Source organism: Durio zibethinus, chromosome 11, assembly GCF_047325235.1.
Source record: "Durio zibethinus cultivar Kanyao isolate XHJ-2024 chromosome 11, ASM4732523v1, whole genome shotgun sequence".
NCBI lineage: Eukaryota > Viridiplantae > Streptophyta > Magnoliopsida > Malvales > Malvaceae > Durio > Durio zibethinus.
The window spans coordinates 27,219,583-27,242,582 of NC_143172.1; the positions used below are offsets into that span (position 1 = coordinate 27,219,583).

A 23,000-nucleotide genomic window follows, 5' to 3' on the forward strand; every position below is an offset into this window, starting at 1 on the left:
ATCCTGCAAACGGTTTATTAATTAAAAACACTTGCCTGCAGTAGCATTATTTGAACATACATTTTCTAGCTTCTTGGACAGTAGTAGGATACTATAGATTCTTGATTCGGTTTGATCCAAAGAGTTGAAGGCAATTGTCTGCAAATCAGCCGCTTCATGCTAGAGTGAAGCTAAAACTGATATTGGAAGTACCCTGAAGTCAAACAAGATGGGACAGATGCAAACAGCCCTATAGATGATCTCAATCTATATTCATATTCATTCTCATTTCCTTCGTCGTTGGCACTGTCAGCCGAAACTTGAAGACACTAGATGATCTCAATCTTCCTGGTAGTTGTTTGTCGATTGGAACAAAGAAGTGATAATATCATGAAGAATTCATAAATCAAACAAACACTAATGGAAGATACTGTAGTCTTAAGGGGTGAACATTTTTTTTTCCGACAATACAAGCTTTTTGACTGTGAAAATGGAAGCCCGGTTCGGATCATTGATGGACCGAACCGGATCTTTGAGATTTTGGGTTTGGGTTTGGATTTTTTGAATTTAGAAACGGCCCAAAATGTAAATAAATTTTGGGTTGAGCCCACTTCTTTATTTTTAAGTCGGTGAAAGAGCACCTCTTCCCCCATGTAAAAAGACTAAGTTAACCCCACGATATTTTTCAATTTACAAAGGTGGGTTTAAACAAACAAAGGCTAGGGTTTTAGTCTTTTAAGCCACTCCCTGTTCTTTCTTCGTTTTTTGTTACCGTTATAGCGTCAAAGAGAAAAATTGAAGATCGTTTCTCTCTCTCTTCACAATCCTCAAATCTCCTTCCTTAGTTCAAGAAAGAGATGGGGAGTTCAATAGCTTCGCAGTTACAGGCGATTAAATCGTTTATCCAAGCCGACTCCGAACCTCAAAAGCGACCTTTCACTCGCCCTTCCATTCTGTTTAACCCCAAAGAAGCCGCCGACATCGACATCGATACGATTCTAAACATCGCATGGTCAGGTCTGTTCCACTTTTCCAATCCTCAATTTCCAGAGGAAAAATTTCTGTTTGGTTCGTTCCTTTTCTTTTTAAACTGTCGTTTCCTGTTGTTTTTAGGGCTAGAGGTTTTGGGAGGCGTGGATGAAAGATTTAGAGACTACAAAAACTATTTGTTCAGTCACAGGAGTAAAGAATTGGATAGAGAATTAATGGGAGTAGATGATAATAATCAAATTAATGCTTCGGTAAGTTCGTATTTGCGGTTACTCTCGGGGCATCTTCAACTTCCTGCATCTCTTAAAACACTTGAGTACTTGATACGTCGATACAAGTAAGTGATTTAGTTACTTACCTTTTGAGACCTTACCATTGGAATTGTGATAATGTTTATGTGGTTGGGGTTGAATTTTCAGGATTCATGTTTACAATATTGAGGATTTCGTTCTATGTGTGCTGCCATACCATGACACGCATGCTTTTGTTCGTATGGTTCAGTTAATCAACGCAGGGTAAGGAGAGAATGAATGTTTTTTTTGTGTGGTTATTATGTATAGGTGTTTTTATTGTTCTTGATTGGTACAGGAATAGTAAATGGAAATTTTTGGATGGTGTAAAAGTCTCCGGTGCGCCACTTCCTAGGTCTGTCATAGTGCAACAATGCATTCGAGATATGGGGGTTTTGGAGGCCTTGTGCAACTATGTGAGTCATTGCTCTGTAAATTTATGGGTCATTAGGTTGCTATCTCCCTGTGAGTCTCACATGAATTACTGTCCGCTGCAGGCATCTGCAACAAAGAAGTTTCAGGCTTCAAGACCTGTGATTAGCTTTTGTACGGCCGTTATTATTGAGGTTTTGGGTTGTGTTGCAACTATTGAAAGTGACATTGTGAAGAGAATCCATCCTTTTGTAGCTTCTGGTCTTCATACTGGTACAAAAGGAGGTTCTGATCAAAAGGTGAGTAAGGCATACGTGTGATTATTTGCAAATTTGTTTTTGCTATTGTATTATCTTGTTATATGGATTCTTTCCATTGCATTTAGGTTGCTGATTGCAATGTGGAGTTAGTACAATTATATGCATCTTTTTATGTAGGCTGGTGCTTTGATGATTGTCGGATTACTAGCAAATAAAGCAGCATTGTCTCCCAAACTTATAAATAGTTTGATTCGAACAGTTGCTGATGTTGCTAGGGAAGATGTAAAAGAGTCAACTGATTTGCAATGGTTTCGGTTGTCACTTATGGCAATAATAAATCTTGTTCAGGTAATAGCATATCCTGCACTTGCTGATTATTGTCATTATGCAATTTTATCCTAAAATTCTATCATTTATAGTTTTTTATTTTATCATTCTCTATTAATGTTGTTTGGCATTTTTCGTTAGAAGTTTTCATTCATATCACTTGTGAATTTGATTTCCATAATTTTCTACTTTAGTTACATGCTTGACCACAGAGGCTTGGCTTCGCTCTCATCATTTTGTATGTTTCAACTGTTGATGCATATAATCATCAGGGCTGTGATAGTTAGTGTTCTATGTTCTTAAAATTATATTAGCTCAATCCAAATTCTCATTTGGTGGGCGTTATAGCCATGTTATCTCTTCTAAATTACTAATTCGAGATTGTGCTTAATACTTTTTTATTTCAATTTTACCAAGTGCTTTTCTTTTGATGTATCGGCTCATATGATTAAAGGGTTGCTTTTGACTAGGTGCTTGATTTTGCCTTTCTTAAAAAATGAAGTATAGTTGCCCTTGCAGTAAATGTTAGGTTCTATGTTATAAGCTTTGTCATGTTTCTATTTTTCTTACTTTAGTTTGTATGAAATTTGTAGTCACAGTCTGTTGATACATTCCCAAAGAAGGCATTGGAAATTTTAAGGGATATCGGGTAACTCCTTATTTTTCTAATATTGTTCAGAACTATTTAATGCAATACTACAAGTGTATTGTCAGTGGTTGTATTTTCTAACTGATCTCTTTGCATGCTTTTAAAGGGATATTGCTGGGATTCTTCTGGAACTATCTAAAGATTTTAATATTGATAGATTCCTTGCTATACTGTTGGAAGCACTGGTTGATCAAAGGTGTGAAGCTGCTTAGTTTTTTTCTACTTGTCCTACTTTTTTGGGTACTAACCACTTCTAAACTGGTTCTTGTCTATTGCAGTTCTTCTGATGACTCATATCATGTTGCTTTAATATCAATAATAGATAAAATTCCACTGAGGAATTTAGTGGATCTTATTGTCTCAAAAATTCTACTATCCTGCCTAAAATTATCTGAGAGGGATGGCAATTTGGCATCCTCTGAATCAGGTATGTCTCATAATTTATTGGTTTTTTTTTTCTTTCAATTCAAAATTTGCTTCATGGGTGCACATAGTACTATTTATTTACTTTGATATTTTTATTTTTATTACTTTGAACATCATTAGTTTGCTGTATATTGCAGGTTAAAAAAATAAATTTGCGCATCTTTTGAACTAGATAACTGTACAGCTACTTATAGTATAATATCAGTGTTAATTATGTTATATTTCTGAGTTATATTTGAACTATTTGGCAGGAACCTGGGCCAAGAAGGTTTTAGCTGCTATTAATACGAATTATCCATCTCAATTTCAAGGAGCAGTTCTAAAGTTCCTAGAAGTCTGTTTAACTATTACTCTATATCTATCTTTGCTTTTCTGTATTTTTTTCATACTTCTGGTCTTATTTTTTTATCCTTCTTCCTCTTCTACTAGGATACTAAAGTACAATCCAAGAAAGAGCACAAAGTGTGTGAGTTCTTGAGCAAAATATTGGATGGGAATTTGGATTTACCAGTCTTCGCAGAGTCCAAAATATGGTTTTCATCACACCATCCAAAGGTAGTATGCAGTACTAAATTATTAGGAAATCATTGTTTTCTTCGCTTCTTCCTTTTCAATATATGTTCAAGACTTCTTATGCTTTGGTGCTGTGACATAGCCCGAGGTTCGACGTGCTACATTTTCAGGGCTAAACCGATCTGTTATTCTGAAAATTAAGTCCCTTGATGCAAAGGTAATTCATGTGCACTTATAAATGTCTTTGTTTTTATCATTTTTGTAAAATTTTTGGTTTTGTACTTCAAGCCTTTGGATTGATTTAACAATGTTGTATTTCATATTTGAGGATGGCATTTCTTAAATTTTTTAAGTTTCTCTGGGGTTGCCTTGGTCTACCTGAATTTCTCTGCCTCTGAGTTTTTTTATACCTTCTTGAAGCAAAGTTCATTTGCCTTTTTTCCTTATTGGCTTTTTCTTCGTTCGATTTCCTCAAATCACAGCTTCTTCTTCTTTTGTGCTTTTTTTAATTAGGATGGCACTTTCCAACTGTTCTTTCCCTTGTATCCGAAATACCCTTCTAATATGACTTTGGTGTTTTATTAGTATTGCGGTCTTATTAGATTGATTGGTTGGAAAGTATATTATCTGTGTTTTGCACTTTTTTCGCATGTAAATTACATGCACATAAGAGTATCTCATTTCTTGACTGATATTTTAGATCCTCTCTTCTGTTGTCAGAGGCTTGTAACCATTAAGGATGCTGTATTGCGCCAGCTTCATGATGATGATTTAACTGTTGTTCGTGCTGCTCTTTCTTTGGATGGATTGACTGAAATAATAAGTCCTTTAGATCTTCTTGAAGCATTGCGTGATGTGCTTAAGAGATGTCTAAGCTTAATGACTTCAGGTCAGTATAAATATGAAATCTTTGCTGTCACCACTCTTGCATCTAAACCCTTCAAAACAAACAGAATGGTTTCTATTTTTCTAATTTACATTTATTGCAAAAAATAATGGTTCAAAGGAGGAAAAAGATACCTAGGTGGTTGTTCTGAACAATTATTTATAATCCTTCTGATTTTATGTTGGACTGAATTGCCATCGACTCAATGGTTTTGATGCATTCCATTCTAGAGTTCTTTTGTTTTAGATATGCCAATATTGGTATATGCTAGGTGCACTATGGTTGACCTTAAGCAGATTCTAAGGTGTTCAAAATTGGAGGAAGCTCTTTGAATGGAAGTTCTTGAATAAAATCCTGCAATATAGGTCTCTGAGGTTTATTAATCTTGCTTTTGAATTAAATGAAAAGTTATGTTAAATTATTGCTAGAACAGTTTGCTAATAGTTTTTTTCTATTGGTTGGAAATTGTCACCAAGAGCTTAGCACACCCGGGCTTGCATGGGCTTCATTATCATGCTCTTCATTTTCAGGTTCATCAGTTAATTCTACTTTATCTTGTGACGTTGCTGTTTCATTCCTAAAGATTGCTGTGTCCAGCTTCCATGATCAGCTAGATTATTCGAAAGAAGTTGCTTCTATGATATTCCCGCTACTACTAATTCTGTCAGAGGTGCTTAAATGACTTCATTTCTTAAGTTTTCATCTTTACACCAATTAAGCTATACTTCTGTTTTTTGTTGATGTGTCATTATATTATCTGTATACAGACTCAGAGGTTGAGCTTAAAGGTTTTGGATTTAGCCAAGGAAATAAAGTGGCCACTTTTCCAGACTCTTGCATCTGTGCCTGACAAGGAGGCGGTGAGTCCTTCCTTTTTTAGTTTTTTTCTTCTTCCTTTTAAAAGCTGGTTGATGTTTTGGTATTCAGGCTTCCTGTATTTGCTTTATTGTGGATAATAATAATCATAATAATAATAATAATAATAATAATAATAATAATAATAATAATATAAGGTCCATGAATACATGAAATGCTAGGATGAAATGCTTTTAATTCTAAAAATGCATGAAAAACATGGACCTTTTGGCTGTAACAGTATTCTTTGCTCTTTTTTTTTTTTTTTTGGTGTGTGTGTCACTGTAATTTGTGAACATCCATGGCGCTGAATTTTCTGTTCTTTACTGAAAAGTGTTGCCGGATGTGAAGATCTAGTTTGATTGTCCTTTGTGGAATGGAGAAGGATGAAAATAAGGAATGAGATGCCAATGAGAGTTACCAAAGATATAGATATAGGAGTCATCTGCAGTGCTGTTGATTCTATGCCTTGATGAGCTGTCTCTTATCTGTCTATTGTTTTCTTCTGGTAGAAAAGATGCATAATTGCAGATGACTTGAGAGGATATTCTAGATAGACTATAAGAGAGAGTCCTTGAGAACATATTGCTTTCCTAGGAAGCAAGAAATTTCATAATATTCTTTGAAGGAGTCTCAATTGATTATTTTATGCGTGTAGATCAACTTTATGAATTATTATTGGGGTTCCTAAATGCAGCTCACTTCTTCCAGAGCTTGGAGTAGTTGAGAAGGATTGTGGATAACAATTCTCTGACTTGGTCTATTGTTTTTTATTTGCATAGCTGGTTGTAATAGAGTCAATCACTCAATCTGTTGGTCAGTCAACGACTTGGCTTTAAACTAATCGCTTTCCTTGCATACGTGATGTGCACATGAATAACTATTATATATATATATATATAAAATAGTTTAAAGTAGCCTTGGTCAATCACTCAATCCCATTGGTCAGTTGACGACTTGGCTTTAAACTAATCTCTTTCCTTGCCTACGTGATGTGCACATGAATAACTATTATATATATATATATATATATATAAATAGAAGTAGTATGCTAAATAGTTCAAGTAGCCATACCTGTCTCTGCTTTTTAGGACGAAAGCAATCCAATCAATGAATCTTTCTTTGGTATCAGTGTATTAGTGCTTCAGTCTTCTAAACTTACGGGACATCTTCCCCACTCCCTCTTTCTTTAAGTGATTGAGCATTTCTAGTTCAATATGTAGAACATGATTAGTTTTTCCTTCAGGAGTATAAAAGAGTTGCTAAAAGGTTATGATTGTAAGTTTTTTTTTTTCCTTCTATTTTTTTTCTCTTCAAGTTATCTGTCTGGGATTCGTTTTATATAGGGTCATTACATCACTTGTGGCTTAAATGTAAAATTTGAAACTGCAGCAATCTCTCTCTAGTAGATTGTAAAGATCTTCTAATATTATTTGAAGTCAATATACATTTGGCCTTTGGGGATCAATAACTGCTGTCAAAATTTTAGGGGGATTAGTGACATTTAGGTGGAAGCCTAAGGTGGTAAACTATTATTGGCCCTAGTCTTGTTCTTGCCTTCAAATTTTATCTATTTATTATAGTTGTTTACTGATTAATTTTATGTTATATAAATAATTAATAATGTTGTAATTGTAAAAGTTGCAGAAATTGCTTTCTGGATCTTCAGTTGGTGAGGAGGCTGTTAGCAGATTTGAAAAGAAAATGCAGAAGCGTGGAAATACATCTACGGTTAATGTAGAAATTGTTAGAAGTTTATCAGAAGAATTCTTGAGGCACCCTAATGAGTACATGCCTTGGCTCACCGAAAGTTGCAGTGATTTGAAGTCATCAAAGACTCTTTTCTTTTTGGTTCTGATGCAGTCATTTTCAATGTCCAAAAATAGTATGCTTCTTAACTGTTTTATAAAATGCAGTCCTGTGGTTTTCTGCTGTTTTGGATAATTTAATATGCTAATTTTTCCTTTCCATGTTGCCTTCTATTTTTATGCAATACCAAGCCTTGGATTAGAATTTCTTGCTAAGGAATTATTTTTAATTAGACTGTTAGAGGACCATGCCGATTGTTCTCTGATTTGCATGGTGTCAATCAACAGGTTAGCTGAGCCCTTCAGACTGAAGCAAAATATATTGTTTAGCTGGGTTTTTTTATTTTCTTTTTCTTTTGATACTGCTTCTATGTGCTATGGAATATTTGTTATCTTTTTGTGGGTGATTTAATGTTAAATTTATTTGTTGGTGAAGAAATGTTGTTTATCTATCTTGTTGAACTATTTGCTTCGGATCTCCTCAGAATTTCCCTGATGTTTTCTTGTGCCTTGCTATATTGGTTTTTGCACCTATAAGAGTTTGTTCTGTATGTTTTCATCTATTAGATGGCAAATTTTTGGTGCTTTTCGAAGCTTGCTTTCCAGTTCTGAAGTCTGAGTGGGAAGCTTTTGGCTCTGTAATTGATGTTTCCGTACAAGAGGTTAAAAACAATTTAGCTGTTATTGTTTCGTTATAAATTGCTAATATTTTCTTGTCCAAATTATTCAATATTGTCATCTTCTGTACTGACAGTTCAATGAAGAGATGCTTGATTGGGATTGCAGAAAGTTCCTAGATCAGCTGTTTGTTGCTGATATTTATTCACTGAATGCATGTATCCTTATATGCATATTTTGGAGGTTACTTGAGGCATTTATTTCAACATCCTCTACTGAAGTCTTTTTGGTCAGTGATGCTATTTCTTTTTCTTGCTTTCTATTGCTGCTTTGCTGGTCAAGTTGCATGATCTTTACCATTTTTTTGTCTCTTTTAGGATGATAGTGAGGTAATTAACAGAGTTCAGGATTTCTTCATCTTTGTTGCGGTTTCTAGTTTGAAGAATGCATTCAAGAAACACCTTAAAGAACTTGTTGAGAAACATCTTCCTGACTTTCTTACAAAGTACAAGATTTCACCAGTTCGATTTCTGTCTAGCTTTTTTACAGATGAGGGTACTTTTCTGGCTTCTCCTTTTTCTATTTCTCCTATTTTATTTACTTTTTCTTCCTTAATTTTAAAGGCTGACTTATGCATTATACCTTAATTTTAAAGGCTGACTTATGCATTATACCTGCCTTAGTTGGGATGTTGATGAGTGGGATTGCATCAAAATGAATATGTTTTGATTTTCTTTCAGAGCCTAGGTTTCATACTGGAAATCAAGGAATCTGGCTTGGTTGCTAAATGCAGCCCACGTATTGGGGAAGTGGGAATTGCAAGTGCTGGGATTAGAACCCCAGCCTTGTAGGGATCCACCACCTAAGAGAGGTGGGTGAACCATCCATGGCAAGCCCCAGATTCAAATGCAGCCTCCCTTGATGTTAAGTCTCAAAAAGCAATAAGTTAATTTTATTGATAATCTAGAGATGAGAGGTTTCTTTACAATGTTGTTACAGTCAATACTTTAAAAGCTACATTCCTTAAACTGTCATGATAATTAAGTTCTTAACTGTTAAATTCAGCAAATTCTAACAGTCCAAAGTAACAATCTAAAATGAATCTAAAGAGACATAAACCTCTGATTAATCTGCCAGTTTTGAGAGGCTGCTTATCTATGAATTGAACCTTAATGATTGATATACTGATGAACTGTCATTGTTCGGCCGAAGGATCAATTAGCAGTTGCTCATTCTTATGCCAGACATTTGATTTTGCAGATGTTCCTGTTGCAGTTCAAGTGGAGAGTCTTCATTGTTTCTCATTTCTTTGTTCTCAGCAAGATGATAGACTACCATTTGAACTATTGGCTGAATTTCCCTCACTTCTTGTTCCAATCGCTAGTGAGAATCAGGTTTCACCATTTTTCACTTTCTTAAATGTTGTTTTAGCATTTATTTTTTAATTTGTTTTGGGCGTTCATGATTGTCTTCTTTTTGAGCTCTTTATTTATGTGTATAAAGATTTGAATTCTGTTTTCAGGCTACTAGGATTGCTGCCATGGACTGTATTGAAAAGCTACATAAATTATGGTGTCAAGTTGATTTTTCTAGCAAGAAAAATGGTATGATGTATGATATTTTTGTTTCATATATGGTTATGTTTATTTGCATTTGTGTATTACTATAAATGGAGTTGGCTTATTAACAGGAAACACTGCAATTTGGAGCCATTTTCTTGATGAACTGTTGGGATTGATGGTTCAACAAAAGAGGCTTATATTGTCAGACAAAAATTTCCTCCCTTCTTTTTTGACATGTTTGCTTAGCTCGTCCTGTGATAGCATTTTAGTGTCTCCGAACATTGAGCAGAGGTATTGACATGTTTTGTTTCTCTTCTAATAATTTATCATTGCTGTCCCATTGGTGACTGTTCTTTCTAATCACTTAAAAATAGCTGTTTTTTTTTTTTTTTTTTTGCTAAAAATGATATTCCTTCAGTTTTTTGTTCAATGGAATAACCTGTTTGCCATTGTAAGTATACTTTGCAGTTGCCAGATTTTGCTCCTTGCTTTATATGAATTCTGTTATAATAATATCAATATATGAAATTGATTATTCTGTTGTCTTTAGCTAAAGTGGTTTCTGCTGGCCTCATATATTTTTCTTAATCTGTGTTAGGGGTGTAATATTCTTAAGAGATGATCATTTCCTTTGATATTGGTTTGTGAAATTCTATATTCATGAATGAGGATATAAGCTCTTTTCTCCCTTTAAACATTCAATTCAGATTTGATCAATCCACAAAGGAGAAGATGCTTGCTTTCATATTGAGTTCTGCTCTAAAGCTTTCTGAATCTGGCAAGGTTTGCCCTTTTCTTCTGTTTTTTATTTTCTCTTCCCTTTTAAGCAAATTTATTATCCTGGGGATTCTTGTTATTTTCATGTGCAACCAAGTGATAATGACAGGAAAAAATGTTGGATGGATTGATCTTATTGGCAGCTAAAGGTTCTATCTTTGCTCAAAGGATTAGGCAATGCAATATTTCTTGTTAAAGAGGTTGAGTCGTTGTTATCTCTGCTTCTGGGAAAACACAGTAAATGCTATTTTGACCTGGAAAAGTTATCTGAGAAATTGTCAGAAACTGAAATCAGGATTCTTTGCTTGCTTTTGGAGGTAAGGTTTTATAGTTGCTTTTGTTTTATGTGGTGGTAAAATACGTATGCTTCTCTCTCTCTCTCTCTCTCTCCTCCTTTCTCTTTTATTATTTAATTAATTATGGTTTTTAATAATGCTCATAATTATTTAATGATGATTTTATTCTCTGCTTGTCTTAGATGTGTACTATGCCCTCATCGTCTATTGGTGGACAAATTTCTGAAGATCATGTGTTCAAGGCATTGCAAGTAAGAACCTCCTTGCAACTTGTATCTGTGTACTGGGATTTTGGGTCTTCAATGCTGAACTTTTATGTTTCTGCTTTGGCTTCAGTTGGATTCTAAGTCTCCGGAAGACCCTGCCATTACAGAACCCTGTGTTATGGTTTTGCAAAAGCTAAACAGTGAATTCTACAGTGGCTTGTCAACTGAGTCACAGGTTAAAATTATCAACTTCTAGTATATCTTCTGGAATGCTTTATTTTAAATTTCAATGTTTTACCTAATTAATGGATGGTCGAAATAGATCTTTAAAAGAAAAAACACAACCATCTGTGTTCCTATAAATTACATACCATAGTAACACAAGCCTCATGGATCTTATTATGTGTCAAGTGTAAGTGTTTGACTAGATGTTAGATTGACAATCTGAGCTAGGGAAATACCGTGGGTGCTATGCATTCTGATCATTGTTGGATAAAACTAGATTCTTAGTGTGGAAAAACTAAGAAATAAATCAGTGTGGAAACTGAATGTATATTGAAAAACTGCTCATTAAGAATTATACAAGAACTTTAGGTTTATTATATACAACTAACTAGGGGTTAAACTAGGAAACTAAATCTTCCTAAAAAAGTAATCCTATAATTGAGGGATTGTCTATCCTAATTTTTTTTGTTCTTAATTCTAGGGATATAAATACTTAATTCTAGAGATACAAATATAAATATACAGATTACAAGATTACAACCAGCTGTAAATAAGTGTTTTCCCACACTCCCCCTCAAGCTGGTGAATAGGTGTTTTCTATTCCCAGCTTGAAAATAATTTCTTGAAATGTTGCACTGCTGAGACCTTTAGTCAACACATCCGCAAGTTGACCCTTGGTTGATATATAAGGTGTACAAATCAACCCACTGTCTAGTTTCTCCTTTATGAAATGCCGGTCTATTTCAATGTGTTTTGTTCTGTCATGTTGCACAGGATTGTATGCAATGCTTATTGCAGACTTGTTATCACAGTAGAGTCTCATTGGTCCATCCCTTTTGATCTTCAAGTCTTCTAAAATAATCTTTAACCATAGTAGTTCACAAATTCCTTGAGCAGTTGCTCTGAACTCTGCTTCAGCACTTAATCTTGCCGCCACAATTTGTTTTTTACTCCTCCAAGTCACAAGATTACCACGTAAGAAAGTGCAGTAGCGTGAGGTGGATCTTCTATCAGTTATTGAACCTGCATAATCAACATCTGTATATGCTTCTAGAATTAGCTCCGAATTTCTTTTGAATAAGATACCTCTCCCAGGATTAACCTTCAAATAGTGCAATATACGGTAGACAGCCTGCAGGTGTACTTTTTTAGGACTATGCATAAATTGACTTACCACACTCACATCATATGCTATATCAGGTCTAGTATGTGGGAGATAAATGAGTCTTCCCACTAATCTTTGGTACATCTCTCTATTTACAGCAGCATCTTCATTAGTTTCTCCAATTTTATGATTAGGATCTATAGGGGTATTTGTAGGTTTACATGCGAGCTTCCCAGTTTCCTTCCATCACATATTTCTGTTGTGTGATGAAGATACCATCCCGTGAGTGAGCTACTTCAATTTCTAGGAAGTACTTCAATCTCCCTAGCTCTTTAATCTCAAATTCTCTAGCCAAACACTGTTTTAGAGATTCTCTCTCTTTTTCATCATCTCCAGTTACAATTATATCATCCACATACACTAATAGAACTGTGACTCTCCTTGAATCAGAGTGCTTGATAAACAATGTGTGATCTCCTTGACTCTGTTTATATCTCATTGCTAGCATCACTTTGGCAAAGTTCCCGAACCAAGCCCTAGGAGACTGTTTAAGGCCATATAAAGCCTTTTTCAGCCTGCATACTTTGTTTGCTTCTAGATGACCTCTAAATCCTGGTGGAACCTTCATCTATATTTCTTCTTCCAAATCACCATGTAGAAAAGCATTCTTTACATCAAATTGTTAAAGCTGTCAATTGTAATTTGCAGCCAATGATAACAAAATCCTAACTGTATTCATCTTGGCAACCGGAGTAAAGGTTTCTTGATAGTCCACTCCATAGGTTTGAGTGTAGCTCTTAGCCACTAACCTGGCTTTCTACCTTTCAACAGTACCATCTGCCTTGTATTTTACAGTGAAAACCCATTTACATCCCACTGGATTTTTTCCTTTAGGCAACTCTACCAGTTCCCATGTCTGATTTTTTTCTAAGGCCTCCATCTCTATTTTCATGGCTTGCCTCCATTTCTCACTGGATAATGCCTCAGATAATGTAGTTGGAACAGAAATAGTGTTTAGGCTGAAAATTTCTATGGGATGGTGAGAATTTTTCAAATGACACAAAATTAGAGATTGGGTATAGTGAATGCTTAGTACATTCTCTGGTTCCTTTCCTAATGGCAATAGGCAGATCATAATCACTAGTTATAGTTTTAGGAGATTCATGCTCATTTTGAGAAATAGAGTCACCTCATTTCCAGAGTTAGGATCAGGTTCTTGGATTGGCATTGGTTCAGGATCTGAAATTTTTCTTCTTGAGTCCTCTTGTAATTCCTTCATAGAATCAAGAACAATATTATCCTTTGTCACATCTTTTGTATTTGGAATGGGTTTAGACTCAAATTCAGTGTTTGACTTGAGCTCAGCGGAAACACGTTTTGACTCAAAAGAATTAATGGGTGTAAATGTTGAAGAAGGGGACAAATCAAGCAAAAAGAAGTCTTTATCCTTATCTTCCATGAATGAAGTCTCCCCTTGAAGATAAGGTTGAGTAAAAAATGGTTTACTTTTTTTAAAAGTGACATTTGCAGACATATAGAATTTTTTGGTAGGAGGATGATAGCACTTATATCCTTTTTGAGTTGAGGAATACCCCACAAAAATACACTTAATCGCTCTTGGATCCAATTTTCCCCTGTTATGACTGTGAACATGAACAAATGATGTACAACCAAATATCCTAGGTGTGAGATTGTTTGTGGTATTGAGGTTGGGATAAAATTGTGAGAGTAGTTCCATAGGAGTTTAAATCTCAAAACCCTTGAAGGTAACCTATTTATAATGTGTGTGGCAGTAAGAACAGCTTCCCTCTAATAAGATTTAGGTATATTTGCTTGAAAAAGAAAGGCTCGGGTTGTGGCTAGTAAATGGTTGTTTTTCCTTTCTGCCACTCCATTTTGCTGTGGAGTATTAACACAAGATGACTCATGGATAATCCCCTCTTTTTGGAAATAAGGGGATAGACTCTGGTTGAAGTAGTCTCTTGCATTATCAGACCTAAATCTCTTGATTCTCACTCCAAATTGATTTTGGATCATGTTTTGGAAGCTTAAAAACACACTATTCACATCTGATTTGGATTTAAGTAAAAAAACTAAGAGACGTTGGTACAATCATCTATGAATGAAACAAACCATCTTGCACCAGAAATATTAGGAATTGTAGAGGGACCCCAAATGTCATTATGAATCAAATAAAAGGGAATAGAACTTCTTTTGTTACTAATTGGAAAAGAGACACGTCTATGCTTTGCAAGTTCGCAAACATCACAATGAAAATCTTCGACATTTAATCCTTTGAACAAAGAAGGAAATATGTTTCTCAAAGTTCCAAAAGAAGGATGTCCAAGACGAAAATGATAAAGTTAGATTTTGTCTTTATTGAAAGATTTTTCAGAAAGAAATGACCAAGGTAAACTATTCTTGATATTACTTGTGTAATTTGATGTCTCAAGATAGTATAGTCCATCTTTCTCCTTGGCAAGTCCAATCATTTTTCCCGAACTCTGGTCCTGAAATTCACAATAAGAGGGATAAAATGTCACTTTGCAATTCATATATCTGGTACATTTTTGTATAGATATCAGATTAGTAGACAATCCGGGAACATGAAGAACATTTTTGAGAACAAACGAGGGATTAACTTGAATATCTCCTAATCCTACCACTGTAGTAAGTGAACCATCTGCAACAACAATTTTCTTATTACTAGGACACGGTATATGTACTAAACTTTTGTGAGGAATGTGTCATATGGTCTGTGGCTCTTGAGTCAATGACCTAAGAACTCGTAATAGGCTTAACCGAGATATTTAATCCGTGAGAACTAGAAGCTTTACCTGAATTAGAGACCTTACCCAAATAACATACCACAGTAGGCTTTTCAAGGATTTTCAATAAGTTTCTCAGCTTTTTAATCTCTTCCCTGTCGAACTCTCCTTGTTTCCGAGACATCTGTAGTACTCTAGTGATTTTTTCAGTTGACATTTCCTCAAATTGGGTGGTAGTGATATCTTTCTTTGAAAGGTTTTGGCAATAAAGGCCTAAATAGAATTCGGCAATGAAGGCCTAAAATAGAAGTTAGCAATGAAGTCTGAAAAATTTTGCTTCCCAAGAAGAGCTTAAAGCTCTGATACCATGTGAAAAAACTAAGAAATAAATCAGTGTGGAAATTGAATGTATATTGAAAAACTGCTCATTAAGAATTATACAAGAACCTTAGGTTTATATACAACTAACTAGGGGTTAAACTAGGAAATTAAATCTTCCTAAAAAGATACAAATATAAATATACAGATTACAAGATTACAATCAGCTGTAAATAAGTGTTTTCTCACACTTGGCAGATCCTTTTTGGGAAAATTTTTGCATACAAAAACATTTTCGATCTGTTTGCTGCAGTTAATTTCAGATGATCCAACATGCCGTATGCATGTATTTTGTTTTGGGCCTTTTTCTTTGGTCCGGAAATGATACTTTTCTATACCTGTCCATCCCTTTTATTGTTTTATGAGTTCTTTGTATCTACCTACGGTGGATGGTTGTTGCTGGTCTATCATGTAAAGCAGATGGTCGTCATCTATCTACTTAAATAAGGTGGATCGTTGTTGTCAATCTGTTTACATAATGGTTGAAGGTTACGGTTGTCATTGATAAATTCAATTCAATATGATTCTAAAATGTGAAGTCCATCATGTGTGAATGGTTTTTCATTAATTTTCTTTTTTTTTTTTTCTATTAGGGTCATCTCTTTCGACAGCTAGTATGTTTGTTTCGGAACAGTAATGCTGATATTCAGAGTGCAACCAGAGATGCTTTGCTGCGTTTAAATGTTTGTTTCTCTCTCTCTCTCTCTCACGCGTGCACGCCTCTACAGTTTCACTTTCTTTTCTCTTTTGATGAACCATATTAATTTTGCTTGAATGTTATATATATTCAGTGCAAGCTTATTTGCTTATCTGCTGATCTTATAGTCAACATTTTGTATATCTGAAGGTTAAAAAAGAATAGGAAAACTAGAAGCAAATCTACATGTTTGTTAAAATTATGTATGAAAGAGATTTAATGAACTGTTCTATAGTTCTGTCCTTAGCATGAGGAATTTTGATTATGAGCAATAAGTTCATGTTTTTGCATGGTAACAATGATATAATCAATAATATAGTGTAAAGTTTTCAAAACAAACATGATGAACTATGTATATTTTTAATTGTTTGAGAGGTTTTGGTTAAAATATCATGTAATTTGGAACTTTTATGGCCACCAAGGTAAGTGTGAGATGTGCTATGTTTCTTTCATGTCTTAGCTTCTAAGTTAGACATTAAGTTCCTCTTGGAGTTATTTTTTGTTGTATAAAGACAACTGTAATAATCAACTGCACTCTTTTGGATGCCATAGATTGCTTCATCTACAGTAGGTCTGATGCTTGATCTTGCATTGAAAGAGGATCCACTTGTAAATGGTTCAGCTTATGGAAAGAAGAGAAAGAAATCAGCTGAGAATTTAAAGCCTGATTATCACTATGATGTAGTTTCGAAAGGAGAACAGGCACTTTATTTTCTTTGCTCCCTTCTGGATGTGTTACTTTTGAAGAAAGACATAGCAAACAGGTCTGCATTCATAAGTGATACTTCTCTATTTATTTGCATCAATGTGTTTCTTGTTCTGGATGAATTTCTGTGAAATTTGTTGAATAATTAAAGCTGAAATAATTAAAGCCTTGTCATTTCCAATCAAGTCTAGGTTTCCGTCCACGAAATAACTGTATTTCGTTAAATGGTTTAGGCTGTCTCTTGTGGGTCCCTTATTTAAGCTTCTTGGAAAAGTTTTCTCTGATGAATGGGGACACGGTGCTCTCACTCAAGATGAAAGGTGGATACAAACTTCTGGTACTCCTCAGTCAATGTCTACTGCTATGTGTTATGTTCAACAGACATTATTGTTAATTCTGGAAGATGTTTTTGATTCATTCATGAATTCAAATACTCACCTAAAGGTATGCATCGTGTTGTGGAGTTGAAAATGTTGTATAACATGTCTCTTTATCTGGTGCCTCTTTCTTTGTTTCCTTTTCTTTATTGATTTTATATGACACCTCTATCATGGCAGGATGACATAATAAATAAAATTGATGTCAAATTGTTGGTTGATTGTGCTCGTTTTACCAAGGATGGAGTAACCCGTAACCATGTTTTTAGACTGTTATCTTCGGTGGCAAAGTTAGTTCCAAATAGAATATTGGAGCACATACTGGATATACTTGTTGTCATTGGAGAATCAGCAGTTTCACAGGTTTATTAAACTATCTGTTGGCTTTTATATGTATCAGAATGCACTCAATTAGTCAATTCTCTCTTTGTAAATACAGTATATTTATTAAATTTTTTATGAGAAATCCTGGACAATTTCTTGAAAGCGATTGGTTTTTTTTCTCCTACATCAGTTTAAACTCATCTTGTTTTAGATATGTCTTATTACAAAGTTTAAAAAGCTAGTTTAGCATTCTGAAGTGTTTATTCATTTTTTATTTACTAATTACTCTGATTTTGAACATCACTCTACAGATTGATAGCCATTCGCAACATGTGTTTGAAGATCTTCTATCTGCCATTGTTCCTGGTTGGCTGTCTAAGACCAACAATATTGAAAAATTACTTCAGGTAATTTTATCTTAAAAATTTTCGTTCTTATGTGTTGCTGGATGTGGTTGTTTCTAATTGAGTAATCCTATTTGGCTTGTTTAGATTTTTATAAATGTATTTCCTCAAGTTGCTGAGCATAGAAGGCTGTCAATTGTTGTATTCCTATTGAGGTATCACCTAGACTTGGAACTTGATTACTCCAGCTGGTTTTTCAGTGTTATGCTTGAATTAACTTTCTTTTCTGCAGGATTTTGGGGGAGAGTAATAGTTTGGCTTCATTCCTTGTTCTCCTTTTCCGTTTGTTAGTATCACGAAAAGGACTGTCTTGCCTTAAAATGTACACGTCAGATAGTATTTTGTATTCTGCGCGGAAAGACTGGGAGTATGCCTTTGCAGTGCAAATATGTGGGCAGTACTCATGCCTGATATGGCTTCCTTCTCTAGTAATGATTCTTCAATTAATGGGACAGGATGATCTCTCTCAAGAACTGGGTATGCAATTGTTGTTTGCTATGGATTTTGTTTTGAACAAATTGCAAGACCCAGAATTTGCATTGAAGCTTGAATCAAGGGAGAATTCAGATATCATCCAGGTATAAATCCATATGTTTTTTAGAATTTCTCATGCTTTATAATTAGACCAATATATAGCAGGTTGGACATGAGTATTCGGAACTTTTTTTTATGTGCATTTACAATGATATGCATACCTAACTTTATTCTTTTTGTACACTGGAAAATGTTAGGATTATTTTATTTTTTATTTTTGACAAAGTTGCATGAACCTATCTATAAGTTTTATGTATGTAATTGTATATGAGTTGTGAACAGATTGAAGTAGGGGCATATTGAGCTAAACTGATAAAGTGCTAGACTTGAGCTCAACCAAGCTTTATTGTCGCATTTGAGCTAGGCTCTGTTTAATTTGATTATCATCGACTCAATTAAGAGGCTCAAATCCCATACTCACGCATATATATCAGACCAACATTCATGCTTGAGTCAAGTATAAAATACTAGACCTCCAGCTTGGCTCAATAATGAACAAATTGAGCTCAATTATTAACCCAGTTGAGGTCCCTTAGCTTGAGTAGATTGATGTTTATGCCCCTTTTTATGAACCTTTTTTCAACAATTCAATGACATAGTCTTGCAGCCCTGCTCCTTTTATACACATTTAAGGTAGGTTGGATTTTGCACACATTTTTCTCATCACAACTTAGAATCTATATAATATGATAGTAGGCTATTTAAGTTGCAGTGACTTACTATAGAATATACTTCATTTTATTTAGTTTGGTTGCAATCATTCCTGATCTCTTGCCTTATTTTCTTTAGTCTTATATTGCAAAACTTTAAATTATCATCTTTTTAAGCTTTTCTGGTAAATTGTTGGGCTTGCCAATTGGCTGATTGTATTTGTTTTTTGATTTCTCATTTTATTCTTATAGTAGTCAAGCTTTATATAATATTAATATTGTTTTTACTAATTGCAGAGAAAACTTGGAGAACTTATGGAGCAGGTTGTCTCTCTTTTACAACTTGTTGATGTGAGAAGAAAGCAAATAGGTATTCCAGTTGCAATTTGGAAAGAATTTAAGGCATGTGTGCACGCTATCTTGAAGACTATTATAATGAGCATGATGCCTTCTGCATGCTTTGCATGCATCAGTAAATTACTTGGCAATGCGGATAGCAGTGTGAGAAAGAAGGTATATGCTTACTGACTCCAGTATATTCTTTTATCCTGGTTTTCTATTCCTTGTTATCTTCTTTACATTAAATTTGGGGCTGAAATTTCTATCATTATGAGGTTCAAATTTGTGTTTTATTGCTAAAATTTTGTAGGATTAGGATGCTGCAATGTTAGACTCTACCATGAAATGTGTTGTTTGTTATGGGTCATATTTATACAGTACTAGATTCTTAATGATAAGCTTATTGTTTAACAAATAAAGTTGTACTTGCAACAGGCTCTTGGGATATTATGTGAAACAGTGAAGAAGCATGACTCAGTTAAATCAAAGCGCAAGGAAAAAAGAAATCCAGACCTGAATTCAAATAGCTATGAGCTCCATTTGGATGGTACTGCTGTGGAATGTTTTCAGAAGATGTGTGCAGAAATTGTTCAGATAGTTGATTTTAGTGAAGAATCAAATGATTCGTTGAAACTGGCTGCACTTTCAACACTTGAAATCCTGGCACAGAGGTTTTCTAATTATTCAGTCTTTAGCATGTGCCTTGCATCAGTTACAAAAGGCATTAGTTCAGAGAACTTGGCTGTCTCTTCCAGCTGCCTGAGGACAACTTGTGCTTTGGTTAATGTTCTAGGACCTAGGGCACTGGCTGAGCTTCCTTGTATAATGGAAAATGTTATAAAGAAGTCTCGTGAAATTTCTCTGAGTTCCGATTTAGAAAGCAGAAGTGATGAAAATACTTCCATTGCGCTGTCTATTCTTTTCACATTGGAGGCAGTTGTTGACAAGCTTGGTGGCTTTTTAAACCCGTATCTTGGAGATATCATAGAACTTATGGTGCTTCGTCCTGCATATGTGTCAGGATCAGATCTAAAGCTGAAAATGAGAGCTGATTTAGTGCGAAAGCTCTTGACTGATAAGATCCCTGTAAGTCTTCTAATTAGTTATTATTTATTTAGTTTTTGTTTTCCTCCCTTTCTCTCTATCTGGAAATTCTTCCACTTACTCAGTCAGCTAATCCTTATTATATTTACTGTGACTTTTTTGCCAGGTTCGACTTAGTCTGCAGCCTTTGCTGAAAGTATACTCAGGTGCCGTTAAATCTGGAGATTCAAGCTTGGTGATTGCTTTTGAAATGTTAGCAGACCTAGTTAGTAAACTGGATAGAGCATCAGTTAGTGGTTACCATGGAAAGATTTTTGACCAATGTATGCTGGCTCTCGATCTTCGCCGACAGCACCCTGTTACAGTTCAAACTGTTGATGTTGTAGAAAAAAGTGTCATCAATGCAATAATCTCACTTACAATGAAACTTACAGAGAATATGTTTAAACCTCTTTTTGCCAAGAGTATCGAGTGGGTTGAGACAGAGGCTCAAGATGTTGCTGGTAGTGGAAGCATAAATATTGATAGGGCTATATCATTCTATAGCCTGGTAAATAAACTTGTGGAGAATCATAGGTGAGTAATTGTTTCTTAAGTTTCTTATTATATTTGGTGCAAAGTTATGTTTAGCTTTTGACCTTTTTTTTTTTTAAGTGGTACATTCACCTTTATCTTCCTCAATTCCAATCCCCAGAGATTTGCCCTTCAAATTCTTTTTGTCATCTACTTCATTTACCTATACTTTTGCTATTGAAGATTTGTGGTCCTAGACAAGTCTGACGTATGCATTTTGAAAAGGGATGCATGAATTTATCAAATTTATGAATTTGATTGAGGATTTATTCTATGCTGGAGTTTTGGTAATATCATGCATGGAATTTTTTGTGATAACAATGCTGCAATAGTAGTTCATTTGTTGCTTAGATGATTTTTTGTTTTTTAGGTATTTATTTATTATGTAATTATCTTTTTTTTAAATTATCCTAGCTATGTTGCTCTTCCAAATGCAGGTCTTTATTTGTCCCCTACTTCAAGTACTTGGTCAAGGGTTGTATACAGCTGCTTAATGATTCTGGAGATTTTAAAGCTTCTAATTTAGTTTGGAAGAAGAAAAAACCGAAGGTTCAGGAGAACGGGAATTTGGGAAACAGTGTCTTATCACTTAAAAGCTGGCATCTTAGGGCATTGATCTTATCATCACTACACAAATGTTTTCTCCATGACACTGGGAGACAAAAGTTTCTCGACTCATCAAATTTTCAGGCTAGTAAATCTTATTTTTCTGAATTGCAGATTTTCAAATGCATGGAGTGATTCTAATTAAGTATGAATTATGGCTATTTAATTATTCATTAAACTGGAATGGAACCCAAGATATATATTTTGCTCAATCTCACATCTAGGCAAGGCTAGGAGCAGCAGATAATGGCATTGCCTTTATTGTTTCTAGGGACTTCTTCCTCGAAATATTTCTTAAGTACCTCACCCGGTTTGTGATGATCATAAGAGATTCACATTGTTCAGATACCTGCACTTCCATTGTCTTGTATATGTGCATTCCAAGTATTTATTGAGTCCTATGCTATTGTGTTCTAGAAACCATGAAATGGCTCTATACTTGTTATCAAGAGTCTTTATTTTGTTTAACATCTCACCTAGAAACCATAGGCAATAAATGGTAGTTAAATGGACTTGTATAGTACTTTGGTTACGTTAGCTTATCCTGTTTATGATTGCTTTAATTGATGAAACGTTTGGATGCATATGCAGGTTTTATTGAAACCCATTGCTTCTCAGCTTGTCATTGAGCCACCAACTTCAATTGAAGAACATCCAGATATACCGTCAGTGAAGGAAGTAGATGACTTGTTAGTCGTTTGCATTGGTCAGATGGCTGTTACTGCCGGAACTGACCTCCTGTGGAAGCCCCTGAACCACGAGGTGGTTTTCTATCTATGGTGTTTGCATTGAAGTGTTTTACCTTTTGAGCTCGGAATTGCAGTTTTTTCGGTATTTAAATCCATTGCAAAGCATTGACCTGAATTTGCCCAAACATGCATATGGTCATCTTATTTCTTAAAGAACTTATCATTTCAAAACTTGGATAATAGTTTTCCTTGTTAACTTACTGCAAAGTTTAGTTTCATATTTCTTGTGTATTTTAAAAATATTTCAGGTGTTGATGCAAACCCGGAGTGAGAAGATGCGAGCACGAGTTGTAGGCCTGAGAATAGTGAAGCAGTTTCTGGATAATCTGAAAGAAGAATATTTGGTACTCCTAGCTGAAACCATCCCATTCCTTGGTGAATTGCTGGAGGATGCGGAGTTACCCGTTAAATCTTTGGCACAAGATATTGTGAAGGAGATGGAGACCATGAGCGGTGAAAGCCTTCATCAATACCTCTGATGTTTGTGTATGACATACTAGGACATGATACATTATCCGGGAAAACGAAGGGTTGATGCAAAGCCAGTGAGTTTCTTCTTCCAACAGGAAGTGTAAATTTTAGGTTTAAAAAGAGTTTAGGTCAAGCAATGGCCCTAAGCTTGGATGTTTAGAGCAAGGGCTGCCAAATTTTGTATGCCTTGGCCAACGTTATTTAATATATATCCAAGTTGTAAAATTATGCCCGTA

At 34.9% G+C, this 23,000-nt stretch overlaps 1 protein-coding gene across 8 annotated transcripts; it reads left to right on the top strand.

The window, feature by feature from the left end:
- The first annotated feature begins 746 nt into the window (after positions 1–746).
- Positions 747–23,000, top strand: LOC111289440 (ARM repeat superfamily protein). Of its 8 annotated transcripts, none has more exons than XM_022880483.2 (39): positions 747–996; positions 1,093–1,306; positions 1,389–1,484; positions 1,558–1,675; positions 1,757–1,930; positions 2,069–2,239; positions 2,812–2,867; positions 2,974–3,063; positions 3,146–3,294; positions 3,545–3,627; positions 3,723–3,848; positions 3,949–4,023; positions 4,527–4,695; positions 5,223–5,362; positions 5,460–5,552; positions 7,189–7,432; positions 7,923–8,017; positions 8,110–8,262; positions 8,351–8,528; positions 9,234–9,367; positions 9,496–9,577; positions 9,664–9,826; positions 10,243–10,318; positions 10,456–10,629; positions 10,791–10,859; positions 10,945–11,049; positions 15,884–15,973; positions 16,540–16,751; positions 16,927–17,137; positions 17,251–17,433; positions 17,706–17,801; positions 17,886–17,953; positions 18,031–18,376; positions 19,280–19,495; positions 19,757–20,407; positions 20,532–20,941; positions 21,376–21,628; positions 22,136–22,306; positions 22,542–23,000. In XM_022880483.2, the coding sequence occupies exons 1-39, from the start codon at positions 837–839 to the stop codon at positions 22,770–22,772; spliced, it is 6,525 nt and encodes a 2,174-aa protein (XP_022736218.2). In that variant the 5' UTR covers positions 747–836; the 3' UTR covers positions 22,773–23,000. The 8 variants fall into 8 exon arrangements, with proteins under 8 accessions (XP_022736218.2, XP_022736219.2, XP_089624765.1 ...); XM_022880484.2 differs by having other exon boundaries at positions 7,195–7,432; XM_089768639.1 differs by having other exon boundaries at positions 747–991.

Bases quoted from the DNA above. Each gene is read 5' to 3' on its own strand.
- LOC111289440 (XM_022880483.2), top strand. From the start codon at position 837: ATGGGGAGTTCAATAGCTTCGCAGTTACAGGCGATTAAATCGTTTATC. The intron at 3,295-3,544 runs GTATGTCTCATA...ACTATTTGGCAG, and splicing joins TTTGGCATCCTCTGAATCAG to GAACCTGGGCCAAGAAGGTT. The intron at 17,138-17,250 runs GTATGCATCGTG...CTATCATGGCAG, and splicing joins ATTCAAATACTCACCTAAAG to GATGACATAATAAATAAAAT.